We start from the raw sequence: 1512 nt of genomic DNA, 5'->3' as shown, positions 1-1512 counted from the left end.
GCAGCAGCGGTTGCTGCTGCTGCTCATAAAAAGGCAACCACGCAGCAGCAGCAGCAGCAGCAGCAGCAGCAAGCGGAGCATCTGCTGCTCATTCACATAAAGCACAGCAGCAGATGCAGCACTTCCACCCATGCAGCAGGCTCAGCAGTAGCAGTAGCAGCAGCTGTTGCCGCCACACATATTCACTCAACACAACAGCAGCAGACACCAGGAGCCATAGCCCTCTCTACACGCGAGAGCAGCGGCTGATAGTGGGCACAGCACCGCAGCAAGCAATGCAGGAGGAAGCGGCGCAAAACACAGAACGCCGCAGCTGACTATACACTCCAAAACGCAACCACGCAAAAAACATCAATGCACAGCAAGTACCACCTAAGGGGGCCCCCTACAGAGCCGCCAAGGGGGGCCCCCACGGCTGTGTAAGGAAGCCCCTTCACCCCTTTACCCCCCCTTCGCCCCCGCTATATTAACGCCTCTTGATTACTCCAATGGAGGGCCCCCTTAGAGTTCAATATGAGGGGGGCCCATGGAAGCACTTAGTGTAAAAACGCATACAGCAGAACCACGACAATGCATCTGTGGGGCGCCCGCATGTCCTGGGGGCCCCCCGTGTATCCTGAAGACCCCCTTATGGTCATCACACCAGACTCACTTTTCCTTTGATGTTTTGCTGCCGTATGATGTCGCTAAGTGCCATGAAAGGAAGCTTTCTCGTGCTCCCAGGGCCCCCAGGGCCCCCGGAGGCCCCAGGGGCCCCTGAATCGGTGGGAGGGGGGGGGCCCTGCCGGGCCGTCAACACCGGGGAGTTCCCATGCGGCCTCTCCTGAAATCCTGGGGATGTCTCTACCGCCCCCGGCGAGCCCATGTGGGCCCCCCTGCGGGCCCCAGGGCCCATCACCAACACCGTGCGTCTCGCGCCGTCCCTCAATGCTACATCGCGTCCGCGGGGCCTCTCCTCTTCCCAGGTGCCCCCAGAGGCCTCAGAGAGGCCTCCCCTGTTGTATCTCCTGCTCATATTGGTGCTTAACGCCGCCACCGTCCGCGGGGCCCCAGAGAGGGGCCCTCCCTTCTCCTTACTAGACCCCTAGGCGGCCCTGCAGGACTTCTCAGCAGCTACAGGGGCCCCAGGGTGCCTTTCAGTGCAGAATGAAGAGAGAAAAAATCCGACGCGAACGACTCGCGGCCCCACAACAACCGACCGCAAACACAACGGCAAGAGGCTGCTGAAGCAGCGGCTGCACCGAGGTGTTTGTGCAGCAAGAAGGGATGGGTACCGGGGAACCCTGAAGAGCCCAACATGCAAAAACAAGAACAACAGGAACGCAAAACAATATGGACACAGGTGCGGGAGCCAAACAAACCGGAGCTGCAAAACAACGGCAACACCAACAGCAGCAGAAGCAGCAGCCGCTGCTGCTGCTGCGGCTGTCTGACGGAAGCCCCAACGGGCAGCCCTAATCCAACGACAGTTAGTAGACTGAGGCTACAAAGTTTTCGAGTTTAATAATAAAA

The 1512-nt window shown here is 59.3% G+C and overlaps 1 protein-coding gene across 1 annotated transcript; it reads right to left on the bottom strand.

Annotated features, from left to right (window-relative positions):
- Positions 1–637: 637 nt before the first annotated feature.
- On the bottom strand, positions 638–1015 carry EMH_0074340 (uncharacterized protein; the record flags this gene model as incomplete). Its single annotated transcript, XM_013499455.1, has 1 exon — positions 638–1015. One exon carries the CDS (start codon positions 1013–1015, stop codon positions 638–640), a length of 378 nt encoding a protein of 125 aa, XP_013354909.1.
- Positions 1016–1512: the final 497 nt, after the last annotated feature.

Source organism: Eimeria mitis, genomic scaffold, assembly GCF_000499745.2.
Source record: "Eimeria mitis Houghton genomic scaffold, Emh_scaff4341, whole genome shotgun sequence".
Classification (NCBI taxonomy): domain Eukaryota; phylum Apicomplexa; class Conoidasida; order Eucoccidiorida; family Eimeriidae; genus Eimeria; species Eimeria mitis.
The sequence above is the reverse complement of the archived record's forward strand: the minus strand, read 5'-3'. Positions and strand labels throughout refer to the sequence as shown.